Below are 26,271 nucleotides of genomic sequence, written 5' to 3'. Positions count from 1 at the left end.
GAGCCCAGTTTAGCTTTCATCCTGAGTTGATGCTACTTGCAAGGCTTGTGCCTCTTTTTCTTTTAATGCAAGAGCCCAGTTTTTTTTTTTAGGGGTGGTTTCTCTTTTTAATTTGGATAAAATGATTTTATTTTATTTATTTACTTTTTAAAAAGCTGGATTTTTTTAAAAGATTTATTTATTTATTTGAAAGGCAGAGTTAGAGAGAGACAGAGACAGAGGCAGAGGCAGAGAGAGAGAGAGAGAGAGAGAGAGGACTTTCATCCTCTGATTTACTCCCCTGCATTGGCCAGAGCTAGGCCGACCCAAAACCAGGAGCCAGGAGTTTCTTCTGGTTTTCCCATGTGGTGCAGGGGCCCAAGGACTTGGACCATCTTTGACAGCTTTCCCAGGCCATAGCAAAGAGCTGGGTTGGAAGTGGGGCAACCAGGACTCAAATCAGTGCCTATATGGGATACCAGCACTGTAGGTGGTGGCTTTACCCGCTATGCCATACTGCCGGCCCCCAAAATGATAATTTTAAAATGCCTAGTTGTTCATGATACATCTAAAGATCTGGAACTCAGAGGTAAAGTCCTCACTGTAGGTCATACACATAAACTTAGTAAGAAACCTGGACCTGCATTAGATTCTGGGCTGTCTGATCTTGAAGCAGGTGCTCTTTATACTAAGGGGGGGGGGGGAGTGTTTCCCATTGCTGTTTCCTGCCTGGCTCTCTCAGTATAGTCAGCCCCTCCCATGCTCTCCTTCCTCCCCAGCCCCACTTGGCACATTTGCTTCAGATGCTGTGAGCTGTTTATGCTGCCCCTTGGTACCTGGAACCCAGCTGTCCCTTTTCTATGAAATTGGAGATCAGATGTGGAACTTCATTCCTGCTAAGGTGTTGGCCACTGATAAGGACAGTTCTGTATGGCTTCAGGGATGTTGGTATTCTCATAGCTGTCCCTGGACACTCAGGGAGGCAGTGGAGATGGTGATGGTAAAAGACGGGGCTCTGGGTCTGATCTCTGTGTGGCTGTGACATACTAGATAGCAATGCTTAACTTGGTGGGTAAGAGATGTGGCTCAACATAAGACTGTCCTGGCTGTGGGGAGGGGGTAATGAAGAGTTCCCACCACAGAGGGCCTTTTAGGAAGAGTCAGGAGATTCGTATCATGCTCCTGGGCACGTCTTTGCCTTCAGCATTGTCCAAAAGGGTGGCTCGGGAGTTGGACTTGCAGCTATTATGCATTGATTTTTTGCCACGCTCCTCCAAGCTGACCCTGTAAACGCTGCCTGGGCTTCCTTGTCATCCCGGCGTAAGGAGCAGGTGACGTAGTTGTCAAGGTGCCTTTCCCCAGATCTTTTATTTATGCAGTGACCAGGAGTTTCCTCTCAGAGCACTTCCTGAGCTGTTCAGTTGGAATAGCTCCAAGGAGAGGTTGTAGAAAAGAGCTATTGCTCATCCTTGTGTAGAGATTGGATTCTTCCGTAGGAGATTAGCACTGGACCCATGTCTTGACACATTCCCCCGCCTGGAAGGACCCTCAGTGGTTGGTTGTCCTCTATCCCCATTCCGACTGGTAGCCGCTGTGAACTGGAGGGGTGGGCAGCAAAGAAGGAAGTGCCCAAATGACTTGCCCAGAGTCGTGCCTTCTGTAAGCGATGGGGTCACCCCATGTCCCTATTCTGCAGGATGCTGATGGCTCTTTAGAGGCCCGGTGTTGTGTTGGGGGCTCCCATCCTTCAAGTGCCTTTTACTGCTCTTTTCCCCTGTAGGGTCCGAAAGATTTTAAACCTGCGTGTGTTTGAGGACGAGAGTGGGAAGCACTGGTCGAAGAGCGTGATGGACAAGCAGTACGAGGTGCTATGCGTCAGCCAGTTTACCCTGCAGTGTGTCCTCAAGGGCAGCAAGCCTGACTTCCACCTGGCCATGCCCTCGGAGCAGGCGGAGGGCTTCTACAACAGCTTCCTGGAGCAGTTGCGGAAGGCGTACCGGCCGGAGCTCATCAAAGGTAGGCAGGTGGGCCGAGGAGCCTGGACTCGCAGCATCTGGACAAGCAGGTCGTTGCTGATGCTTGCTACCTACTCAGCACCGCGTGGCTGCCGCCTCTGCTGTCGCACTTAACACAGGTTCCCTGCTTGTTCCTGACACCATTCACCCTCTGTGTTCATCTGTTCACGCTGTGAGAACGTTTCAGGGCCCCGTGCTCTGTCTGATACAGTGATGGCCCTTTGATTGCGTCATCAGCCACACTGAATAGAAATTTTGCTGTGAGCCTTGAATCCGAGCCAAAGGTGTCCTTTAATTTCTAGCAGCCGTAATAAAGTAAAATGAAACAGATGAAATTGATTTTTCATCGAGAAAATTTAACATGTAGCACTGTTATAGCAAGAACAAATAACCATGTATAACAAATATATAACAAATAACCACTGGAGGGTGGGTACCAATGTTTTTTTTTTTTTTTTTTTTTTAAGATTTTTAAAATTTATTTGAAAGGCAGAGTCACAGAGAGAGAGGTCTTCCATCCACTGGTTCACTCCCCAGTTGGCTGCAGCTGCTGGAGCTGGGCCAATCCAAAGCCCAGAGCTAGGAGCTTCTTCTGGGTCTCCCATGTGGGTGCAGGGGCCCAAGCACTTGGGCCATCTTCCATTGCTTTGCCAGGCCACAGCAGAGAGCTGGATTGGAAGAGGAACAGCTTGGACTCGAACCAGTGCCCATATGGGATGTTAGTGCTGCAGCCTCAGATGGAGACTTAGCCTACTGCACCATAGTGCTGGTCTCACCAATGACTGCACAGGATGTCAAAGGGGTAGGAACGGCAGGGGGAGGAGCCAGGGTGTTTGAGATCAGCAGAGAGCGCCCAGCTTCCCAAACCAGGTGATGTTGATGCTGTGGTGAGCAGCATCCTTCTGTCAAGCAAACTCTAAGGATCTCTCACGCTAGCAGGGCCTTCACCGGGTGTTCCATCTACAGACAGCACCTTCCATTGAAGTTGTCCAGTATAATTCTGAAAATGCAGGAAGTGTTGGAGTTTGGATGCTATGAGACAACAAAAGTCCTGAGAAATCCATTAGCAAAACTACAGGGTCGAAAAAATACTGAGCCAGATGGCAGGGAAGGCTTCGGAGACCCCTGCTGGCCCATGGACAGACACCTGTGGCGGGAAACTGCTTTCTAAAGGTGGAAGGTTTCAGGGGAGGGGGGCTAGGGCTCCTGGAGGCCAAGGCTCTCCCCCTGCCGACTTCAGGTTTAGGGCTGAGCTGTTAGTTTAACACAAGATTGTCTCTCACTTTGGAGAATAACCCAGCCCTGAGCAGTGTCTCAAATCTGCTATGACTCCACAGTACCATGGCAAAACTGTTTAATATGTAGTAGATAAAAGCTTCATCCAAAGTAAAGTACAAGAAAGAGTCTTGTAAACCCTACCCCCAACACCAGTTCCTGGCTAACTCCTTCTAAAGTTAACCCATCCTTGGTGCTGTTAAAAGTTGACCATATACTTAATTGGAAACCTGGATCCAAAAGACTGAAACTGACTGTCTTCACCTCCAAAAAATGAAGTGAAGTGAGTCATTTGAGGTTTATGGCATAGTGTTGAGGTGAACACAGGTGCAGGAGAAGCAGAAGTGGTAGAAGCAAAGCTGGTGGTAACACATACTTGGTTGGGCAGATGCTCTTTTAAGGAGTGAGGGGGAGCATCAGGAGAGGCTCCACATGGGTTCAAATGCATGCATCTGGAGGCACCAGACCCCACTGGGACAGATCCAAGAACAGGGAGCTAGGGGAGGAGGCCCTTCCCTCTTATTTCACTTGCAAGCTCCATGTCAAAGATGATAGAGATGTATGATAGGATAGTGCCGATTCCTTAATGGTGTTGTAGTTGTGGTCTGGAGAGACTGTCCATCTGGCTCCCTGACTCACATCATCCAGGTACCACCTTTCTCCCAACCTCAGATAGTCTCCTGTTCACCTCACAGAAACTTTTTTTTTTTTTAAGATTTATTTATTTATTTGACAGGCAGAGTTATAGACAGTGAGAGGGAGAGAGAGAGAGAGAGAGAGAGAGAGACAGAGACAGAGAGGAAGGTCTTCCATCTGCTGGTTCACTCCCGAAGTGGCTGCAACGGCCAGAGCTGCACTGATCTGAAGCCAGGAGTCAGGAGCATCTTTGGGGTCTCCCACGTAGGTGCAGGCGCCTAAGGACTCAGATCATCTTCTATTTTCCCAGGCCATAGCAGAGAGATAGATCGGAAGTGGAGCAGCTGGGAGTCAAACCGGCGCCATATGGGATGCCGGCACTGCAGGTGGTGCTTTATACGCCACACCACAGCGCCAGCCCCATCTTGCAGAAACTTGAAGGGCTTATTTCTGTCCTGGTGTAGTGCACCATGTGGCTCTGGCCTTGCCTCGGGAAGCTGCACACGTCCCTAGGGGAGATCATCTGCCTGCACTGCCGTGGCAGCAGTGGATGCTGGGCAGAGTGGATTGAGAACAGACCTGGCAGTTTCTCCACTACCATTTTTTTTTTTTTTTAAGATTTTATTTATTTATTTGACAGGCAGAGTTACAGACAGTGTGAGAGAGAGAGAGACAGAGAGAAAGGTCTTCCTTCTGTTGGTTCACTCCCCAAGTGGCCGCAACGGCCAGAGCTGTACCGATCCAAATCCAGGAGCCAGGAGTCTCCTCCCGGTCTCCCATGTGGGTGCAGGGGCCCAAGCACTTGGGCCATCTTTTCTGCTTTCCCAGGCCATAGCAGAGGAGGATTAACCAAGTGCGCCACGGCGCCGGCCCCTCTCCACTACATGTTAAAACACCCGTGTCCCATGTCAGAGTACCTGGCTTCGACAGCTGGCTCTAGCTCCTGATTCCAGCTTCCTGTGAATGCAGTCTGTGGGAGGCAGTGGTGATGACTCAAGTAATCTTGTTGCTGCCACTCACATGGGAGAACTGAGATGAGTTCTGGGCTCTTGGCATTGGCCCTGGCCCTGGCCAAGGGGCCACTGCAGTCATTTGAGGAGTAAGCCAGTGATGGGAACGCTTTCTCTCTGCTTCTGGAATAAATAATTAATTAAAATATATTTTATTTCACTCAATATGTCCAAAATGTAATCAGTGTAAAAGTTATAATTTACATCTTTTTAAAGGATTTTTTAGAGATCTTTTATTTATTTATTTGCAAAAGAGAGAGAGAGAGAGAGAGAGAGAGAGAGAGAGAGAAAGGTCTTCCTTCCAATCATAGTGTACCATTGTTGAAAAACCCCTTTTCTCCATTTTTTACCTTTTTTTTTTGTCCAAGATCAGTCGACTTATTTCCTTGAGTCTATTTCTGGTCTCTTGTTTTTCTGTTCTGTTAATTTATTTGTCTATTGTTTTGCCAATACCATGCTCTTTTAATTAGCATAGCTTTATAGTAAGTATTGAGGTCATGTAAAGTAAGTCCTCCAACTTTGTTCTTCTCTTTCAATACTATGATGACTATGCTGGTGGTCTTTTGACTCTCCATATAACTGTACAATCAGTTTATTGATATCCCCAAAATAACTTGCTGGGATTGTTATTGGGGTTGCACTTATTGTGTAGACCAAGTTAAGAAGAACTGATATCTTTTTCCCTAGATTTTATTTATTTATTTGAAAGGCAGTATTACAAAGAGAGAGAGAGAAGAAGAAGAGAGAGAGAGAAAGAGAAAAAGAAAGAGAGAAAGAGTTCTTCAACCTGCTGGTTCACTTCCCAGATGGCTACAATGGCTGGAGCTGGGCCAATCTGAAGCCAGGAATTTCTTCCGGGTCTCCCACACAGGTGCAGGTGACCGAGTACTTGGGTCATCTTCCACTGCTTTCCCGGGCTCATAGCAGGGAGCTGGATCAGAAATGGAGCAGTCGGGACTCAAACTGTCGCCTATATGAGATGCTGGTGCTGCAGGTGGAGGCTTAACCTGCTGTACCACAGCACCAGCCCTGAAGAACTAATATCTTTTTTATTTTTTAAAAATATTTTATTTATTTGAGAGGTAGAGTTACAGACAGTGAAAGGGAGAGACAGAGAGAAAGGTCTTCTCTCCGTTGGTTCACTCTCCAAATGGCTGCAATGGCTGGAGCTGTGCCGATCTGAAGGTAGGAGCCAGGAGCCAGGAGCTTCTTCCCAATATTCCCACGTAGGTGCAGGGCCCCAAGGATTTGGGCCATCTTCCACTGCTGTCCCAGGCCACAGCAGAGAGCTGGATTGGAAGAGGAGCAGCCGGGACTAGAACTGGTACCCGTATGGGATACCGGCGCCGCAGGTGGAGGATTAACCTACTGCGCCACGGCGCCGGCCTTCAGAACTGATATCTTGACTATTGAATATTCCTGTCCACTAATGTGGAACATTTCACCATTTATTTAGTTTTCTTATTTCTAAATCTTGTATTTTCCTCAAATATCTCTTGTAATACTTTGTTAAACTTAAGTTTTTCATTTTGGGGGAGCATTAATGTAAATGGTATTGGGGATTTTTTTAATGGATTTACTTATTTATTTGAAAGTCAGAGTTACACAGAGAGAGATGGAGAGGCAGAGAGAGAGAAAGATGGCTTCCATCTGCTGGTTCACTCCCCAGTTGGCTGCACCGGCTGGAGCTGCGCTGATCCGAAGTCAGAAGCTAGGAGTTTCTTCTGGGTCTCCCATGCAGGTGCAGGGGCCCAGGAACTTGAGCCATCTTCTACTGCTTTACCAGGCCTTAGCAGAGAGCTGGTTCGGAAGTGGAGCAGCTGGGACTTGAACCAGTGTCCATACGGGATGGCAGCACTGCAGGCAGCGGCTTTACCCACTACATCACAGTGCCAGCCCTGGTATTGTGTTTTTAATTTCAAATTTGAGTTGTGCCTTGCTGGTATATAGGAAAGTGATTATTATTATTATTTTTTTTTGACAGGCAGAGTGGACAGTGAGAGAGACAGACAGAGAGGAAGGTCTTCCTTTTGCCGTTGGTTCACCCTCCAATGGCCACCACGGCCGGCGCGCTGCAGCTGGCGCACCACACTGATCCGAAGGCAGGAGCCAGGTGCTTCTCCTGGTCTCCCATGCGGGTGCAGGGCCCAAGCACTTGGGCCGTCCTCTACTGCACTCCTGGGCCATAGCAGAGAGCTGGCCTGGAAGAGGGGCAACTGGGACAGAATCCGGTGCCCCGACTGGGACTAGAACCTGGTGTGCCGGCGCCGCAAGGTGGAGGATTAGCCTGTTGAGCCACGGCGCCGGCCAGTGATTAATTTTTAAGCAATTTTTTATTTGTTTGAAAAGCAGAGAGAGAGAAAGGGGGAGAGAGAGTTCTCATCTGCCAGTTCACAGCTCAAATGCCTGCAGTAGCCAAGGCTGGGCCAGGCTAGAGCTGGGAGCTGGGAGCTGAATCAGGTTGCTCATGTGTGGACAGGGACCCAAGAACTTGAGCCAGCATCTGCTTGTCTTCCAGGGTTTGTATTAGCAGGAAGTTTGAATTGGGAACAGAACTGGAGCTGAAACCCAGGCACTCAGATATAGGATGCAGGTTTCCCAAGCAGCATCTTAACTACTGCACCAAATGCCCGCTCTGATTTTTGTATAATAACTTTATGTTCTGCAACTTGGATATAATTGATTATTGATTCCAGGAGTGTTTTGGTTGATTCCATTTGGATTTTCTTCATAGATAATCATGTCACAAAGACTTTTTTTTCCCTTTTTAATCAATATACTTTTTCTTTTTTTAATTATATATATATATATATATATATGTTTAATTAATTTACTTGACAGGTAGAGTTAGACAGTGAGAGAGAGAGACAAAGAGAAAGATCTTCCTTCTGTTGGTTCATACCCCCAAATGGCTGCTACAGCCAGAACTATGCCAATCTGAAGCCAGGAGCCAGGTGCTTCCTCCTGGTCTTCCACACAGGTGCAGGGGCCCAAGCACTTGTGCCATCCTCCACTGCCTTCCTGGACCATAGCAGAGAGCTGGACTGGGAGAGGAGCAACCGGGACTAGAACCCGGTGCCCATATGGGATGCCGGCACTACAGGTGGAAGATTAACCAAGTGAGCCATGGTGTCTGCCCCTCTTTTTTTTTTTTTTTTTTAATTGTATTAGGTATGACTTTAGTACAGTATTGAGAGTGGGTAGTGAGAGAGGACATTTTGTTTTGTTCCTAATCTTAATGGGAAAGCTTCTAGTTTCTCTGTTAAATATGGTTAAAGGGCTGGCGCTGTGGCATAGCAGGGAAAACTGCTGCCTGTAGCACTGGCATCACAAATGTGTGCCGGTTCGAGTCCTGGCTGCTCCAATTCCAATCTAGCTCTCTGCTGGGAAAGCAGTAGAAGATGGCCCAAGTCCTTGGATCCCTGCACCCACGAGGGAGACCTGGAAGAAGCTCCTGGCTCCTCACTTCTGATCGGCTCCAGCAATTGTGGTCATTTGGGGAACAAACCAGCGGATGGAAGACCTCTTTCTCTCTCTCTCTTTCTGTCTCTCTGTCTGTGCCTCTTTGTAAATGCCTTTCAAATATATAAATAAATTTTTTTTAAAAAAATATGGTGTTAATGGTAGGGTTTTTGTAGATATTCTGTATCACATTGAGGAAATTCCTCTCTCTTCCTATTTTACTGAGAATTTTTGTCGTGAATGGCGTTAGATTTTTTTTTTCTGGATTTACTGATTTGATAATAGGATTTTTCTTCATTAGCATGTTGATTAATTGATGTATAAATGTTGAACCAGTCTGGTGTACTTGGGATAAATCTACTTGGACATTATGTATAATTATTTTATGTATTATTGAATTTGATTTGCTAATTTTTTTTTAATGTTCATGAGAGGTATTGGGCTGTAGTTTTCTTGTATTGTCTATCTAGTTTTGGTATTAGGATGGTTTTGCCCTCGTAAAGTGAGTTAGGAAGAATTCCCATTGGTGCTGTTATGAAATAGATTGTAGAGAATAAACATTCTTTAAATGTTTGGTGAACTTCACCAATGAATCCATATAAACCTGGTGCTTTCTCTTGGAAGGCTTTTAATTATTGATTAAGTTTCTTTTTTTTTTAAATAAATATTTATTTATTTGAGAGGTAGAATTATAGACAGAGGAAGAGGCAGAAAGGTCTTCCATCTGCTAGTTCATTCCTCAAATGGCTGCAATGGCCGGAGCTGCGCTGATCTGAAGCCAGGAGCCAGGAGCTTCTTCCGGGTCTCCCACGTGGGTGCAGGGGCCCAAGGATTTGGGCCGTCCTCCACTGCTTTCCCAGGCCATAGCAGAGAGCTGGACAGGAAGTGGAGCAGCCAGATCTTGAAGCGGCGCCCATATGGGATGCCGGCGCTTTAGGCCAGGGCATTAACCCACTGTGCCACAGCGCCGGAGTTGGGCCTATTTTCAACACTAAACATCAACGGTTATGAGATTTTTTTAAGTTCTGTAGCAGAGCCCCACGTGGAGGCTTGTCAGTTCCTCAGGTCTGCTAGTGTTCTGCTGAGCAAGGTTCCTACCTCTTGGCATTTCTTTTTATTATAATTCTTCTCTCCTGGTGAAAAGTATCCATTTGCCCTTGGGCAGGGCACTCCGGCTCCTCGTGTGGGTCCGGAGAGAGCAGACTATGTTTGCTTCTCCTGGAGATACCCCAACTGTGAGCTCCATTCACAAGTCCAGTCGTGGGTACCTCCAGTGCTTTATCCTTCCCCATGGCCTCTGGGATCCCCGGCACAGCTTTGCTGCGCGAATTTCGGTTCAGTTAAGTCCTCTGTGCTGTGCCAAGGATTAGATGCAGCCAATGTGGTCCTCCCTGCCTGCAGGGGTGTTTGGAATGATCCTGTTTCCGATTGCCTGTGGATGTACTGGAGGGTGCACTGAAGCGCCTTGACAGGACGAGCACCGTTAGGTGGTACAAGGCGCTGTAACCTGGGGCGGCACTGACGGCTGTCAGGAGGGCTCGAGAGGAAGCAGAGCGGCTTTCGCCCAAGTCTTTAGACACGAGGGTTTTATGTGTTATTAGGTGCTTCGTGTTCCTAAAAACACCTTCTACTTTTTGAAAAATGATGTATATTTTATTCTGGTAATTATATGAAGTGTCTGAGCAGCATACTGTAAACCATATAATTTTGTATTGGATCAGAATGGAAACTCATGGGGTATGGTATATCTGATCATTTCCATGAAAAATCTATGGGATAATAAAAAATTTCTTTCCAAAGCTTTTGGATTTGAAGAGTGACAAAATTTATGTTAAGAATGAGTACATCACTTGCTCTTTTGGCCTTATATTTCTTTTACAGCCTTTAGTGGAATAAAATGCGCAGAGTATATTTTATACAGTTGCTGGCTTCAGGCTAACTTTGAGAATTTGGCTTCCAGCTCCAGTATGGAAAATCTCTGTGAGCTGAATGGAAATTGGAATGCACAGTGATCAGAATGCTTTTTTTTTCTTTTAAAAATTTTTGATTTATTTATTATTTTATTTATTTGGTAGAGAGAGAGAGGGAGAGAGACATCTTGTATTTGCTGATTCACTTCCCAGATGCTCACTAGGGCTGGGCCAGGCAGAAGCCAGGAGCCAGGAACTCCGTCTGTGTCTGTCCTGTAGGTGGCAGGGACCCAACCTTGAGCCATCACCTTCTGCATCCAGGCTGTGTGGTAACAGGAAGCTGGAATCGAGAGTGGAGCTAGGGCGTGAACCCAGGCACTCTGATGTGGAATGTTGGTGTGTCCCAGGCAGCGTCTTAACTGCTGTGCCAAGCACCTGTTCCAATATGCTTTCTTTGTTGAGGATTTTCTGAGCCACTTCAGCAATTTTAAAATTTAAAGTAGTTTAATTAGATTTAACATTTCTTCTTTTTAAAAAAGTGTTTATTTTATTTCCATCTGCTTGAAAGGGAGAGCAACAGAAAGAGAGAGTGATAGAGAGAGAAAGAGGTCTTCCATGTGGTGGTTCACTCCTCAAATGCCTGCAACAGCCAGGCTGAAGCCAGGAACTGCGATTCCATCTGGGTCACCCATATAGGTGGCAGGGGCCAGAACACTCGGGCCGTCTTCTGCCTCCCAGGAAGCATTAGCAGGATGCTGGATGGGAAGCGGAGCAGCTGGGACTTGAGCCGACCTCCAATGTGGGATGTGGGCATCCCAAGTGGTGGCTTAACCCACTGATGTGTGCCCTAAGATTGAACATTTCCTTCCACTTCTCCTTTCAGAACTGAAGCTTTATTTTACATTTCCCTTTAGTTTGTTTTCTTGCTTGTTGTTAAAGCCTGTGTAGCGATAAGATTGTTGTCCCTTTGAGTTCTTCTCTGTGTACCTTCCCTCCCCCACCTAGTGCCCATATGATTACAGGCATTTCCTAACCAAACATAGCTCTTCCTGCACGGACCCAGCAGCAGCTGACAGGCTGGACAGCAGAGCCTACTGTCTTTGTGGTCTGCTTGGTGATATGACCTCAAGCTGTTTCTTGGTTCCACATGGAATAGGAACCCTGGAGGGTAAGATCGTGGCTGTTGGTATTGTGTGGCCTGTCAGGGTGTACCTGTCCAGGCTTTGTATGTTCCAGGCCCTGTGCATAGTCGTCACTCTCCATTCTTTATCGTGTTGAATCCTCTTTTAGTTAAAATTTTATTTACTGGGGCAGTGTTGTGGCGTGATGGGTTAAGCTGTCACCTGCAAAGCCAGCATCATATGGGTGCTCATTCAAATCCTGGCTGCCCCACTTCTGATCCAGTTCCTTGCTGATGAGCCTGGTAAAACAGTAGAAGATGACCCAAGTACTTGGGCCCCTGCTACCCACGAGGAAGACCTGGATGAAGCTCCTGGCTCCTGGCTCCTGCCTGGCCCAGCCTTGGGTGTTGTGGCCATTTAGGGAGTGAATCACTGGAGAAGATCTCTTTATCTCTCTCTTTCTCTGTAATTCTGCCTTTCAAATAAAAATAAAATATTATAAAAATTTATTTATTTGTTTTCATTTTATTTGAAAAGTAGAAAGAAACACAGAAACAGAGATGGAGGGCTCCCACCTGCTCATTCATTCCCCAAATACCTGTAACATCTGGGGCTGGGCCAGGCTGCTTCCAGGAGCCAGGAATTCAGTTTGGGTCTCCCATGTGGGTGGCAGGTACCCAAGTACTTGAGCCATCCTCTGCTGCCTTCCAGGGTGTGCATTAGCTGGAAGCTGGAGTCTGGAGCAGAGGTGGATCTTGAACTCAGGCACTTGGCTATGGATTGTGGATGTCCCGAGCGGTAATCGCTGTACCGGTACTCTTAACAGCTCTGTCAGGTGGTCACTAGGATTACCCCATTCTACAGCCGAGTACATTGAGGTGTGGCTGGCTATCTGTAGGTCACCCAGCATGTAAGTGGCAGTGTCCGAAATCGAGACAGTAGCCCTTGCTACAGCCCAAGCTTCGTGGTGGTGTTTGCTGCACTGTGACATTCACACCCTCTTGCCTTGTTAGCTTTCTTTGTTTTCCCTCTGTATTCATCGGGCCTCATGGACCTTCCCCGCCTTCTTGACTATGCTCCAGGAAGTTAGCTGGGGTTTTGGACATCCGGTGGGTTTAATGAGAGGGGAGCAGTACACCTTGTAGCCAGATGGTCCTTTATCTTGGAGCAGGATTTAATGCACAGTTTTAGTTTTGTTTCTGCCATGGGACGTTTTATGGGCTTCCCTTAAAGTCCTGCTTTGGTGATTTCTCTCTCTGTAAGGCACTGTTTACCCACCAAGCCTGGGATGAGACTGCAGGTGTACAGTGCTGAGCCGCAGCTGCTGCCCCTGCCCTAAAGGAGCTCATCACAGTGTATGCAGTGGAGATCCTGAGCACGTGGCTCCATTCACCTGCAGCGCGCTGCCTGTTCCTAGAAACCTCACCTCCTGCAAGACCACCAGCAAAGCTCTCAGAGCCCTGGGAGAAATGGGGCAGACGGAGGAGCACTGGGCCCCACGGCTGGGCTCGGTGCCAGTCGGCACGTGGTTCTCACTTTGTAAGAGAGTCAGAGGGGCTTCTGCTGAAACTGAGGCCATTTGCTTTTCTGCCCAAGTGGGTCATTTTATTCCCACCACTCTGGCCCTCCTTGCCTAAGACAACCCGCTCCTGCCCCGACGCAGCCTCTGAGGCACTCTCACCCTCTTGTTGACCGCTCGTGCGTGAGTGAATTCTCACTTTAGAAACAAGTGTTGTCAGAACCCTCCGAGGCGACTGGTGTGATACATGCTTTGAGGGAGCGTGAGGATGGATAGCAGGCTCAAGAGCGAAGGTGGTGGTGGTGGGGGATGTGCTCAGGCTCTCCTCTTCTGGTGTGTGTTTAGGTCATTTGTTGGACCTTCTTTTCTTAGAGTTTGTTTTATTTGTTTTCATACACTTGAAAGGCAGGATGACATACACACAGAGGTCTTCCATCCACTGGTTCACTCTCCGAATGCCTGCAACAGCCAGGGCTGGCTAGGCCTGAGCTAGGAGCCCAGAATCCCTTCTGGATCTCCAGCGTGGGTCGCAGGGGCCCAAGTACTTGAGCCATCATCCACTGCCTCCTAGGATGCATTGGAAGGAAGCTAAATCAGAAGCAGCGATGCCAGGACTGGAACTAGCACTCTGATATGGGGTGTGGGCATCCCAGGCAGCGGCTTAACCTTCTGCACCACACATCCACCCCATGTCGAATCTTCTTGATTTGTTGTTTGTTAATATGGTTTCACCTGAGCATACACTGGGGTGTGCTACTCAGATTGGGAACATTCCCCCTTGTTTCATTTCTCCAAACTTCCTGGGCCTCTTCGCCTTCTGTCTCAGAGCAGAGTTCAGATTTGCCGAGGGCTCCTCTGATTGAGCACTGAGAGAACCCACACCCTTGGAGCTCTTCAGGGCTGTGCAGACCAGGATGACTTTATGGCCTTGAGAAGCAGCTCTGTGGCAGGGAAGTCCTCAGTGCAGCCAGGACCAGAGGGTGTTCTCAGTGCAGTGTGCAAAAAATGCTTTTCTTTTTGTGTGGGAGATGAGCTAGGGGTTAGGATGAACATCAGGGCGGGAGCAATGACTGTCAACCCAGGAGAAGGAATGGTACTGCTGACAGTTGAATGCCTAGGAAAGATGCAGGAATGCCCAGCTGTAACAGGTGTATGACTGGCCTGTGAGTACCCAAGGGGTTCAGAGGCAGATTTGGAAGGGGTGGAAGAGAGACCGCGGTGCTGAAAAATGTCCTTGGCAATTGGACATCTTGGGCATTTGCTGTGCCTTGGCTGGCTTCTGTCTGTTAGCAGCAAAGATAATTGGGAGAGATGTTTAAGCTGAGACCAGAAGAATGAGAAAAGATGCAAACTGTGGTATCGGGAGTGTTGTGTGTGATCCATTCAGAGGTTCTTGCTATGCCCAGCAAGCTCCATAGACGGGTGTACCTTTTCCCTCCTTCTTTTTTTTTTTTTTTTTTTTTTTTTTTTTTATTTGACAGAGAGACAGAGAGAAAGGTCTTCCTTCCATTGGTTTACTCCCCAAATGCCCAAATGGCTGCTACAGCTGGCGCTGCACCGATCCGAAGCCAGGAGCCAGGTGCTTCCTCCTGGTCTCCCATGCGGGTGCAGGGGCCCAAGCACTTGGGCCATCCTCCACTGCCTTCCTGGGCCACAGCAGAGAGATGAACTGGAAGAGGAGCAACTGAGACTAGAACCTGACGCCCATATGGGATGCTGGCACTGCAGTTGGAGGATTAACCAAGTGAGCCACGGCGCCGACCCCTTCTTCTTTCCTTCTAAAATGATGTTGGTGTACCTGTTTACCCCTCCTGCAGCCCTCCCTCCATTCCTCCCCACATCCTCTCATCCTCCGAAGCCTCTCCATGTTGCTCAGACTTCTCAGAACCGGGTGCTGTCAGGGTAGTTGGATTTACTTCTGCTCTGAGGACATTCCAAGACAGGAAGTGGAGGTGTCAGCCCTTTAAGTTCAGGCTTGAAAAGTGTACATCCTCACCTCTGCCATATACTATTGGCATATGCCACCCAGATGCCAGGGGAGGGGACATAGTCCCGTTCTGCAGTGCTAATGAGCCTTTAGCTATCTCTAATCTTCCAGCTCATAACTCTGGTGCTCCCAGTGGGTGGAACTTTGCTCAATCTTTGGCTCGTCTTCAAATAAATCCTTCAGGGGAAAAAAAAATATAGAGCACAGCTTTGTCAGTTTTCCCCCTCTGCTTTGGAATTGGGCCCCCAGACTAACTGAGTGGGCTCAGGAAACTGGGTCCCTTGTGGCTTTGCAGGCCCCACCACCACCCCAGGCTTTCCAGCCTTGAATGAAGGCTAAAAGCACCATTTGATATGAGACATTAAATGCTCTCCAAGTTGAGTGTGGAACATGCTTTGTGTTCATAGTTAGGAAAAGACAAATGTTACACCAAAATGAAACATCTGATAAGAAGGCCCTCCATTCTCAGACTTCTGTTTCCAGCTCTGAGCTGTTTTCAGTGAGCCCAAGAGAGCACTCACCTGTGCAAATCAGAAGCTGCTATGGTATTAAAAAGAGCTACCTGGGGGCGGCTCCATGGCGTACTAGGTTAATCCTCCACCTGCGGTGCCAGTATCCCATATGGCCCCTGGGTTCTAGTCCCGGCTGCTCCTCTTCCCGTCTAGCTCTTTGCTGTGGCCTGGGATAGCAGTGGAAGATGTCCCAAGTGCTTAGACTCCTGCACCTGCATGGGAGACCAGGAAGAGACTCCTGGCTCCTGACTTCGGATCGGCACAGCTCCAGCTGTTGCGGCCATTTGGAAAGTGAACCAACAGAAGGAAGACCTTTCTCTCTGTCTCTCTCTCACTGTCTGTAAAGCTCTACCTGTTAAATAAATAAATAAATAAATAAAAAGCTACCTGTGTGCTCTCTGTGGGCTCTGAGCTGTCGTGGCCATTCAATGAGAGCTGGAGTAATGTGGACAGACACGTGAGCATGACCGCTGGTGATGGCATGAGCTCTGTGTGCTGCCTGGGTTGGCCTTTGTATGCAGGGCCCTGTTGCTGCTACCACGAAAGGAAGGCATCAGGAGCTGGAAGACCACGTGTAGACCTTGCTGCATGGTTAGTGATTGATTTCTATGGATTTATTTAAGTTTCTACTCTTTTTACACTTAACTCATTTTAGCAATGTGAGTGAGCTAAAGAGGAATCCTGTTTTATATACTTTGGCAAGGACTGTGATGCCAAAGGCATTATTATATTTTATAGAAGCTTATTGAGAGAGGGAGAGGGAGAGCCAGAGAGAGAAAGAAAGATGGGGGGAGGTGGGGAAAGGGAGGAAGAGAGACAAGAGAGAGGCAGACACACAGAGGCAGAGAGAGTGCTCTTCCAGCTCTGGTCTGCTGGTTCATTCTCCAAATACCTGCAGCAGCTGGGAACTCCATCCAGGTCTCCCATGTGGGTATCAGGGACGCAGTTACTTCTGCCATCACTGCTGCCTTCCAGAGTCCTCGTCAGCAGGAATCAGGAGCCCGAGCCAGGAATTGAACCCAGGTACTCTGATGTGCGACAGAGATGTCCTAACCTTTGGCTTAATCATTTGACCAAATGCCTCCAAAAGGCATTCTTTTTAATGTAAATTTAGGAAGTTACACTGTGGTGTTGCATCCTCATTGTTAGTGACTGATGGGCCAGCAAACTGTGGCACAGGCTAATGCTGCTATGTAGATGTTTGATACAGGCGTGTGGCTGACTTTGGCTAAATTGGTTAATAAGTTCTGTCATTCTTTCATCGTTTTCAGTAATTCACTTATCCACTTCTTTATTCCTGCCTGTCTTTTTTTGCTCTTACTCTTAACATCAGCTTCATAAAGTTTAGTCTCCCTTTTCCCAAATGAGAAGCAATATCCACTTTCATGTTTATATCCCATCTTTTTGCTTCCTTATCACTGTGAACAGCAAGCTGATCTTACCCCTCTGCTCCCCTACTCCAGTTATAGTACAGCAGTGTGGTGGTGTTTTGTGCCCCTGCAGTGGGCAGGCTGCTTTATGTAAAGTCGATGCTTAGTTATTTTGTGCAGTGAGTGCCTCTGGGTCCAGGGAGCTGAGAACAGACTTGTTTCGGTGGCTTTGCTGTCCCTTCCATCCCTCCTTTCCTGTCTGGACTCCTTCTCTGTCCTTATTCTTCCCTCTGTTTTATCTCATTTCCTGAGCTCGCTCCACACTTCTGATTATGAATTGCAGGGTCGTCTTTCTTTCTGCCCAACAGAGCCTATTATGGCGGCTCAGCTGGAAGCAATAGAGGCAGATGTATAGGGGAGATACAGGCGTAGGGTGAAGCTCCTGCTCGGCCGTGTCACAGTCAAGTTCACATGCCTGCAATGTCCTGGGATGAGAGAGAAGTCTGGACTGCCCACTCTGCAGGAGGAGTAGGATGAATTCAAAGCCTTATTGACTCAGGGCCTAAAAATCCAGAAATAGTGATGAATTAATTGGCGCCCTTTTTATATTTGAAAGGTTTGTTGAGCAAATGAATAGGTGGTTTAATCTCTCAGTTGTTCCTTCTCGCCTTCCTTCCTTAAGATTTATTTATTTGAAAGAGTTAGAGAGAGAGAGAGAGAGAGAGGAGAGAGAGATCTTCCATCTGCTGGTTCACTGCCCAAATGGCCACAATGGCTGGGCCAAAGCCAAGAGCCAGAAGCCTCGTCTGGGTCTCCCACATGGGTGCAGGGGACCAAGGACTTGGGCAACCTCTGCTGCTTTCCCAGGCACATTAGCAGGGAGCTGGATCAGAAATGGAGCAGCCTGGACTCGAACCAGCATCCATATGGGATGCTGGCACCATAGACGGCTACTTTATCCGCTAAGTCACAGTGCTGGTCCCGTTCCTTCTCCTTTCTGTGTCCTGATGAATCCTTCCAGTTTCCTAATTCTTTCTTTGATTAAGACCAGTATAGAGCTTAGCCTGTCATTGAGTTTTAAGTCAATCATATATTTTTCATTTCTAGTATTGATTTTTTCTTTTTTTGTGTGTGTATGACAGGCAGAGTGGACAGTGAGAGAGAGACAGAGAGAAAGATCTTCCTTTGCCGTTGGTTCACCCTCCAATGGCCACTGCGGCCGGCGTTTGCGGCCGGCGCACAGCGCTGATCCGAAGGCAGGAGCCAGGTGCTTCTCCTGGACTCCCATGGGGTGCAGGGCCCAAGAACTTGGGCCATCCTCCACTGCACTCCCAGGCCACAGCAGAGAGCTGGCCTGGAAGAGGGGCAACCGGGACAGATTCCGGCGCCCCGACCAGGACTAGAACCCGGTGTGCTGGGCTGCAGGCGGAGGATTAGCCTATTGAGCCACGGCGCAGGCCATTTCATTTCTAGTATTGATTTGTTCTTAAATTAATTTTTTTTTATTGTGGTAAAATACTTATAAAACTAATCCTGATTAAGTGCAGAACTGAGTGGCATTTGATGAATTCACAATGTTGTACGCCCATCACCACTGTCTAGTTCCAGGACCTTTCATTAGTCCTGGAGGAATAAGCAGGCACTCCCCATTCTCTCCTGCCCCAACCATGAATTTGCTTTTAGTCTCTGTGGCTTTGCCTACCCTGGATGTTTCATGGAAATAGAATCATACTATGTGGCCTTCCCATTTGCCTTCTTTAACTCAGCACAGTGTGTTCAGGGTTCCTCCGTGGTATAGCACGTTTCAGAACCTCACTCCTTCTTAGGAATAATATTCCATTCATGAATATAGTGTATATTGTTTAATCCATTCATACCCTGATGGACATGTGAGTTGTTTCCCTCTTTTTAGTTACTGTGTGTTGTATCACCATGAACATTTGTGTACATGTTTTTGTTTGAACTCCTGTTTTCAATTCTGTCGTGATTCCAGGAGGGCAATTGCTGGCTCACATGGTATAATTTACTGAGGCACTACAAATTGATCCACAGTGGCCAAACCATTGTACATTCCTTGCAGCAATGTATGAGGGTTCCAGTTTTCTGCATCCTTGCCAACAATTGCTATTTTCTGATTTTTAAAAAATCATAACCATCCTATGGGTTGCAGAGTAGTATGTAATTGTGATCTTGACTTGCATTTGCCTAATGACTAATGAGACTGAGCGTCTTTTCATGTGCTTGTTGGCCATTTGCACGTCTTCTCCAGGGAAATGTCTATTCAAGTTCTTTGCTAATTTTAAAATTGAGTTGTTTGTTCAGTTATAAGAATGATTTATATATTCTGGATACCAGACCCTTATCAGATAAATGATTTGCAGATATTTTCTTGTGTTTTGTGGTTGTCTTTTTACTTTCTTGATAGTGTTCTTTGATGCACAAAGTTTCTAATTTTGATGAAATCCAGTTTCTCTTTGTTTTCCTTTTGTTGTTTATGTTTTTGGCATTTTATCTAAGAAAGCCTTGCCAGACTCTGGTATCTTGAAGATTAACCCCATATTTACTTCTCAGAAGTTCATGGTTTTAACTCTTCCATTGAAGTCTTTGATCTAGTTTAAATTAATTTTTACATATGGTGTGAGGTCAGGGTCTAGCTTTTTTTTTTTTTTAAAGATTTATTTATTTATTTGAAAGGCAGAGTTACAGAGAGGCAGAGGCAGAGAGAGAGAGAAGTCTTCCATCTGCTTGTTCACTCCCCAGATGGTCACAACAGCTGGAGCTATGCTGATCCAAAGCCAGGAGCCAGGAGCTTCCTCCTGGTCTCCCACAGGGGTGCATAGGCCCAAGGACTTGGGCCATCCTCTACTGCTTTCCCATGTCATAGCAGAGAGCTGGATCAGAAGTGGAGCAGCCGGGACTCGAACCAGTGTCCAAATGGGATGCTGGCACTGCAGGTGGCAGCTTTACCCACTATGCCACAGTGCCAGCAGGGTCTAGCTTTATTCTTTGCTTGTGGACATCTAGTCGCCTCATCAGCTTTGGTGAAAAGTCTGTTTGTTGTTTCTTGGAATGGTCTCTGTCATTTGATGCAAATCAGGTGACTGTATGCATATGTGCAGGCTTATTTCTGAACCCTTAGTTCTCTTCTATTGCTCTCTGTGTCTGTCCTTATAGAAGTACTGTATACTCTCTCTCTCTCTCTTTTTTTTAAGATTTATTTGCTTGAAAGGCAGAGTTAGAGAAAGAGAGAGAGAGAGATATCTTCTATCCACTGGTTCACTCCCCAGATGCCTGCAATAGCTAAGTCTGGGCCAGGCTGAAGCCAGGAGCCAGGAGCTTCATCTGGGTCTCTCACAGGGAGTGGGATCTGAAGTGAAGCAGCCTGGATTGAACTGCGCACATACTGGATATCAGCACTATAGGTAGGAGCTTAATACACTGCACCACGGCCCTGGCCCCGGCCCCTATGTGCTCTTTGGATTATTGTAACTTTGTAGTGGGTTTTGCAATTAGGCAGTGAGTGCTGCAGCCTTTCAGTTCACATTTGAATGGATGATGTGATCAGGTAATCCAGACATCAGATGACAGGAGAAGGTCCACCTTGGGAAGTGTGCCTCTCATTTTGTCCCCTTCCTGCCCGCTTCCCATGCTTTTAGTAATCACTTTTGTTACTTTTTTCCTTCTCATCTACCGTTTCTTTATGCAAATATGAGCAAATATGAATCTATAGTTTTATATTTCCTTCAGAAGGTGGCATGTGACACACCGTTTTACATCTTGTTTTTTTAAAAATTTTCACAGTGTATTCCAGAGATTCTTTCCAGAGTTCACAGAGACTTCCTCACATCTCCTTAATAGCTCTGGAGTGTACTGTGGCCTGACTGACAATGCTTGTGTGGCTCTTTTGTCCTGTTTCTAATTTTTTTTTCCCTTAAAACACCACTGAATACTTTTGTACATTCGCTACTTCACGTCCCGGCCGATTCAGCTTTGGGAAAGAGCCTTGGGAGCTGTGTGGATGGTGCTCTGCAGCAGCAGGTGCCACAGCCTCATCGCTTAGCCGACGCAGTGTATGTGGACTTCTAGAATTTTACCCATGGGACAGAGATCTTACTGTAGTTCTTTTTTTTAAAATTTATTTATTTGAAAGTCAGGGTTACACAGAGAGAGGAGAGGCAGAGAGAGAGGTCTTACATCTGATGGTTCACTCCCCAGTTGGCCGCAATGGCTGGAGCTGCGCTGATCCGAAGCCAGGAGCCAGAAGCTTCTTCTGGGTCTCCCACGCAGTGCAGGGGCCCAAGCACTTGAGCCATCCTCCACTGCTATCCCAGGCCATAGCAGAGAGCTGGATCAGAAGTGGAGCATCTGAGACTCCAACCAGTGCCCATATGGATGCTGGTGCTTCAGGCCAGGGCATTAACCCACTGTGCCACTGTGCTGCCCTTTTTTTTTTTTTTTTAAGATTTATTTATTTGAAAGGCAGACTGTCAGAGATAAGGGAAGAGAGAGAGAGACAGAGACAGAGACATAGAGAGAGAGACATATCTTCCAGTTGCTGGTTTGCTCCCCAAATGACCACAACAGCCAGGGTTGGGCCAGGCCAAAGTCAGGAGCCTGGATCTGTATCCAGGTCTCCCACGTGGGTGGCAGGGACCACTTGAGCCATCTTCTGCTGCTTTCCCAAGCATGTTAGCAGGGAGCTGGTTTGGAAGTGGAGCAGCCAGGCCTGAACCTGTGCTCTGGTATGGGGTGCCAGCATCACAGGTGGTGGCTTAACCCACTGCACCACAACTCTGGCCCCCTCTTGTAGTTTTAAGGTGCTCAATGTGTTGAACATTTTTCAGATGTTTTTAAGTGACTTGAGTTTCCTTTTCTGTGAACTGTTCATGTTCTTTGTCTGTTTTTCTGTTATTTGTCAAGTTCTTTATTTCTGAGCTTTTTCGATGTGCTGTGAGTTTCAGATACTTTCCATCTGTTGTCATTTGCCCTTTGACCTTGCTGCACAGGTTGATAGAAACAACAGAATAGAAGCAGTTTTTTGAAATGTCTGCTGCAGTTTGAATCCTGGTTTCTGTGACTCCTGTGACATTTCCCACTCCAAAGTTAGAAAGAAATACAGCGTTTTTTTTCCCCCCAGTGCCTTTATGCTTTCATTTTTAACTTTAAACTTTTGATCTATTTTGAGTTTATCTTGTGTAAATATGAAGCATGGGCTTGAAATTTATCTTTCATCCAGGTGTTTACTCAATAGAGTCCTAAAATCATTTATTTAAAAAAACTATCTTAAAAAAGGAATGTAGGAAAACAAAACAAAACAAAACGTCTGTTTCACTAATTTGAGATCCTGGCTTGATCTCCTGTTGAATTTTTATGTGTATTTTATGCACTCGTATGTTTTGTTTGTTCTTTCTGTCGGTCTGTATGCCGTGCCGCACTGTTTTACTTACTGATGGTTTCCTACACTTTTCCGCCAGGTAAGGCAAGTTGCTCTCACACAGCCCCCCCCCTTTTTTTTTTTTTAATTTATTTATTTGACAGGTAGAGTTATAGACAGCGAGAGAGACAGAGAGAAAGGTCTTCCTTCCGTTGGTTCTCTCCCCAAATGGCTGCTACGGCCGGCACTGTGCCAATCCGAAGCCAGGAGCCAGGTGCTTTCTCCTGGTCTCCCATGCGGGTACAGGGGCCCAAGCACTTGGGCCATCCTCCACTGCCCTCCCAGGCCACAACAGAGAGCTGGACTGGAAGAGGAGCAACCGGGACTAGAACCCCGTGCCCATTTGGAATGCCAGCGCCGCAGGCAGAGGATTAACCAAGTGAGCCACGGCGCCGGCCCCTCACACAGCTCTTCTCTGTTTTCTCAGCTATTCTTTTTTTTTTTTTTTTTCTGTATGGAGTCTTAAATCAGCTTGTCTACTTCCAGGAAGCAGTCTATGTTAGTTTTATTTGGAGTGCCTTAAGCTCATGGATTTGTAAATCCTGTGGTCCATGACAATAATCTCCTTCTAGCATGTTCCCTCACAAAGGCTGAGGTTTGTTGACCGTAGTGCCAGCTCTCCACCTGCTCTGCCTCTGCGTCTGTGCAGTTGAGTGTGGCTGCAGAGATCCTGCCTCCATGTCCATGACCGTGGCCTGCAGGTGGGACCACAGTTGTAACTCACTGACCCGTTCCTTCATTCTGGGATCCTTTTGTCTGCCTGTAGTCTCTACTCAAGCTCCTTCTCCCCTGCCTTTTCTCCTGGATGTTGACCTTATTTATCCTTTCCCAGAGGAAAATGGAAGCCCTTAGAAGAGGACTTTCAGAAGTCTCCCCTCCCAGCCAGTGTCTGCCTTGAAACCAGCTTTCCTCTCCTAGTGGTTGGCCGTGGGCTGCACACCAAACCTGGGCTTCCTTCCTGTCCTCCCAGCTCTCCCACATCAGTTATGGCTTCCTCTTGCCTAGGTTGCTCCCTTCTGCTTCAAGTGGGCCGTGAACCCCACCTTCGCGGCCAGCCCCTCCCCTGCTCCTGTGGACAGCAGATTCTGTGTCACGCATCTCTAACTCCTCTCCTTCTGTGCTTTCATAGACCCGCCCCAGTCAGCCTTTTGTCCCCATTCCTCCACCCACACTGTCCTCAGCCAGGCTCATGGCCTTCATTTTGCTGAGTCAGTTCACGTCCCAGCTCAGGGTCCCATCAGTGGGGTTTGATCCTGTTGCTTCCTCCCTCCTCCTCGACACTAATGCACTTGACTTTTAGGACTTCACACCGCTGCTTTCATCTGCCTCACCCACATTCCCTTCCAGCTCGTGGCTCTGTGGCTGCTGGTTCCTACCCACTGGCTTCTTGACATCACACAGCTGAGTGCTTTTTTTCTTTTCAAGATTATTTCTCCTCCTCCTCCCCCTTCCTTCCTCCTTCTTCCTTCCTCGTTCCTTGGAAGGTAGAGCATCAGCGAGAGAGAGAAAGAGGTAGTGGGGGAGAGTGAGAGAGATTGTTCTTCTGTCTGTTGGATCACTCCCCAAATGGCTGCAATAGCCAGATCTGGACCAGGCTGAAGCCAGGAGTCAGGAACTCCATTCTGGATTTTCACGTGGGTGACAGGGGCCCAAGCACTTGGGCCATCTTCCATTACTTTCACAGATGAATTAGCAGGAAGCTGCTGGATGGAAGTGGAGCAGCTGGGACTGGAGCTGGCCCTTAACCTGCTGTGCCACAACACTGGCCAGGGCTCTGTTCTTTGGCCTTTCCTCATTTATCCTCCATCCTTGCTCATTGTGACCTCTTTCTGGACTTCAAAGACCAGCTGTGTACTGGCAACTCCCAGATTTCTCCTTGGCTGGATCTTCACACCTTGGCCTCCATTCTCATCTGCCAGCTGTCCCTTTACATATCACCACTTGGGTGTCAGACTTGCCTGACCCGATCTCAGGGCTTACTCCCTGGCCCAGACCAGACCAGGCTGCCTGCAGGCTTCTCCATCCCAGCTGGTGGCAATGCCAACCTTTCACGCTGGCTTAGGCCAAAAACCGCTCAACTGAACTGACTAAAATGCTGCGTGGAATCTAAAAAAAGAAAATCCTTTATTTTAAAAACATTTTATTTTGAAATAATTTAGACATACAAACAAGTTACTGAAATAGTTTACTTCATCTGACTTCTGCTGGTGGCATCTTATGTGGTAGGGACATTTAACAGAGCCAGGAAATGAAATTGATGGCATAGCTATGACTTAATGACATACGTCATCCAAACTTGGCCAGTTTGGCCACGGATGCCCTTTTCTGGTCCAGGATCCAGTCCAGAACCCCACATTGCAGGTGGCTGTGGCACCTGCTTAGACCCTACCCTGTCTCTGTGTGACTCTCAGGACCTTGACACTTGTGAAGAGTCACTTGTTTGGTCAGTTACAGGGTGCCCTCTGTGTGTGCCCGCCTGATGTCTCCTCATGGTTGGATTGAGGTTATGCATTTTTGGAAGGAGCACTGCAGAACTGACATTGGGCCTTTCTCTGTGTTTCACGTCAGCAGGTACCTGGTTTCTCTCTCTCAGGCTACTGTTTCGCTCTTGGCAGTTGGTCAATGTTTTCTGTAGAGATACCTTGAGACTATGCAACTGTCTGTTACTCAACACATGCTCACCCACTACTGTTAGCCTCCACCTATGGTCTATAGTTACTGAGGTATTTGCTAAAATCAACCCATCTTTTAATTTAAGTCATTAATTAATTTGAGAGGCAGGGAGAGGGAGAGGGGAAGAGAGACAGAGATTGTTTCTCCATTTGCTGGTTTACTCCCCAACTGCCCATAATGGCTAGGGCTGAGCTAGGGCCAAAGTTAGGAGCTGGGAAATCAATCTAGGTCTCCCATGTGGGTAGCAGGAACCCAATTGAGACATCGCTGCTGCCTCCCCAGCTCTACATTAGCAAGAAGCTGGAGCCAGGGGCCAGAGCCAGGAAATGAAGCAGACCATGCTTTTTGGATATAGCTGTATGTCCCAGCCCCTCCATTTGTCTACATACTACCCTGGCCAGTGGCAGGTGTCATGATAATGATAGTGGCTGAGATTTCCCTCACACTTATGTGCTGACTCGTGTGCACCCTCACTATTGTCCCAGGGTGACTGTCCTGAACAGAACAGCCCAGAACACCTTGACATGTGATGCCAGTCAGTGGGCATTGTCAGAGAGACATGCATATGAGGGCTCCTGGGATGAGGCGCTCTGGTGAGGGTCTGGGCCAGCTCTGCTGGGGACCAGTTCAGGGCTGCCTGGGCTCTGGAGAGGGGGGGTCGTCCTGCTTGGAACATGTGGCACCAAGCTGTTTGACACGTGCCTAGCCTGCAGCTCTGGTTAGAAGCCTGGGGCTTAGATTTGAGAATAGCTTGATGATGTCACTGAAGCAGCCCACATACTGTTTTGTTGATGGGCTTTTGTCTTTTATTTTTTTAAAAACATTTATTTTCCCTGGCCAATGTAATTTTTCTTGGGGGCTTTACCCTTTGATCTGGACTGGAAAAAATGGTACCATTTTAAGACCTCTTAAAGGGTGTCGTAGATTTATTGTATGTACAAATGGAAATTCAGATAATAGTTCTGTTCTTAACTGAGGAAAAACAAGCAAAGAACATAAATTTCTTGCTCCTTGGAATGGTAAACACGGTGAGGCATATGCCGTATATCCTGGCAACAGAAATTCAAGGTCGGAAATAATTCCTTCCCTCCTGAGTCTGCCTTCAGCCTCCCTGGGGAGTGCATCTGCTGAAATTTGCTACTAATTGTAGCCGTAATTTTAGCATGCAATTAAACACATGATTTCCTTCCCAGCTGATGTCTTTCTCCTGGTTGAAACAAAAGCCCTGTTGATGTGAATGGCCATGTTAACATGATGGGAAGCCACGTGGAGTCACCACTGTTTGAGCAGACCTGGCGACCCAGGAGGAATGCCTCTTGCCCGTCAAATGGCAAACAGTGAGGGCCTCCAATGTTTCCAGGGCTCCTG

General features: G+C 47.4%; 1 protein-coding gene across 3 annotated transcripts in view; it reads left to right on the top strand.

The window, feature by feature from the left end:
• DTD1 (D-aminoacyl-tRNA deacylase 1) overlaps positions 1–26,271 on the top strand; it is a 153,346-nt gene that overhangs the window by 5,800 nt on the left and 121,275 nt on the right. For all 3 annotated transcript variants that reach the window (XM_062202256.1, XM_062202255.1, XM_062202257.1), the window contains exon 3: positions 1,760–1,995. In XM_062202256.1, coding sequence (XP_062058240.1) covers positions 1,760–1,995 — 236 coding nt within the window. The remainder of the gene's footprint in view (positions 1–1,759; positions 1,996–26,271) is intronic.

Source organism: Lepus europaeus, chromosome 10 (genome assembly GCF_033115175.1).
Source record: "Lepus europaeus isolate LE1 chromosome 10, mLepTim1.pri, whole genome shotgun sequence".
Classification (NCBI taxonomy): Eukaryota; Metazoa; Chordata; class Mammalia; order Lagomorpha; family Leporidae; genus Lepus; species Lepus europaeus.
This window is presented reverse-complemented; position numbering and strand designations above follow the sequence as displayed.